Source organism: Octopus bimaculoides, chromosome 11, assembly GCF_001194135.2.
Source record: "Octopus bimaculoides isolate UCB-OBI-ISO-001 chromosome 11, ASM119413v2, whole genome shotgun sequence".
NCBI lineage: Eukaryota > Metazoa > Mollusca > Cephalopoda > Octopoda > Octopodidae > Octopus > Octopus bimaculoides.
The window spans coordinates 41415355-41416668 of NC_068991.1; the positions used below are offsets into that span (position 1 = coordinate 41415355).

The 1314-nt window shown below is 34.3% G+C and overlaps 1 protein-coding gene across 1 annotated transcript in view; it reads right to left on the reverse strand.

Annotated features, from left to right (window-relative positions):
- The window catches only part of LOC106879739 (uncharacterized), an 18364-nt gene that overhangs the window by 11464 nt on the left and 5586 nt on the right, over positions 1-1314 (reverse strand). The window contains exon 3 of the mRNA XM_052971976.1: positions 94-252. Within this exon, the coding sequence (XP_052827936.1) occupies positions 94-252 (159 nt within the window). The remainder of the gene's footprint in view (positions 1-93; positions 253-1314) is intronic.

The following is a 1314-nucleotide window of genomic DNA, read 5'->3' on the forward strand; positions in this document are numbered from 1 at the left end:
ACACACACACACACACACACACACACACACACACACACACACAATGATACACAAAAGGATGAAAAGAAAACCTTAAAACTAATGGATAATTACCTCTTTTGCTTTTCCAACCACAAATTTTGGTACAACGAACTTTTCCAGTCTTTTGACAGCGACAAGAACTGCATCCATCAATAGTGATGAAGACGGAATTAACACTATAACATGCATTTTCAGACTTGCACATTACTGTTACTGATACTTTCGATTGTACTGAAAATAGAAATTAAAACATTTATTTAGTTTGTACTCAATCGTAGATGAAGTGATGGCAATTACTAAAATGTCTCAAATTAGGTTCATATAGAAACCTTTGATTTTGAGGAAGATTTTAATTTGTCTTATGCAATCTATTCCTTCAAGTAATATAGTATACTAGACTACCTTTGACCAGTTCGGTCACCTGGAAAGTCTGAGTTTCCCAGCAACGGAACTTTGTTTCGTGTTTTTTTTTTCTTTTCTGGGTTATTTCGCATGCTTTCAACGAATGTGACATCGAAATCACGTGTAAATAGCTCTTTTCCTCAGAAGAGGAAAGATCTGACTGCTATTTCTTGCATGCCCTGCTATCACGTAACAAGTATTTCGGGTCCTTTTTAGCAAAAAGCTGTTACGTAGTAGCAGAGCGTGCTAGAAAAGCAGCCAAATCTTTGGAACTGAGATATGTTGAATGCACTCGAAAAAATTTTTGTAATGGTATTCCTTTGGGACAATCTTTCGCTTTGACTCTCAGAACTGTCATCAAGATCAGCTGGTTTTGTTCGTTAATTTCCGTAAAAATCTTTTATTTACCGTAAACCATCGAATATAGTCCGCCCTTGAGTATAATACGCAGGGGATTTTTAGGGGGCTGTATCTCTGAAAAACCTAAACCTTGTGTATAATACGCATTCCTTCTCTAACTTGAATCAAGGAGGTTTATATAACGTCCTTGGTTTGTAAATATATATATGGTAAAGTCCTTTATTATTATTGTATATATAACATAATGCAAACGTGTAGCCTTTTTATACATTTTGTTTGTAGAAATTAAAGAAATAACAGTAATAACGTCTGCCAAAAATAAATATTAAGTAAATTGCCTTTCACATATTTATCACTATCAGTTACAAAAGCAAAAGCAAAAACATTTATTCAAATCCTTCAAATTCAACGTCACTTTCAGCATCAAATAACTGTTCCATTTGTTCCTCCGTAAACATGCCAGCATCATTGTAGTGTAAATCTCCGTCATCGTCAGATTCATAGTCAACATCAGAAGATTCACTTTTATTT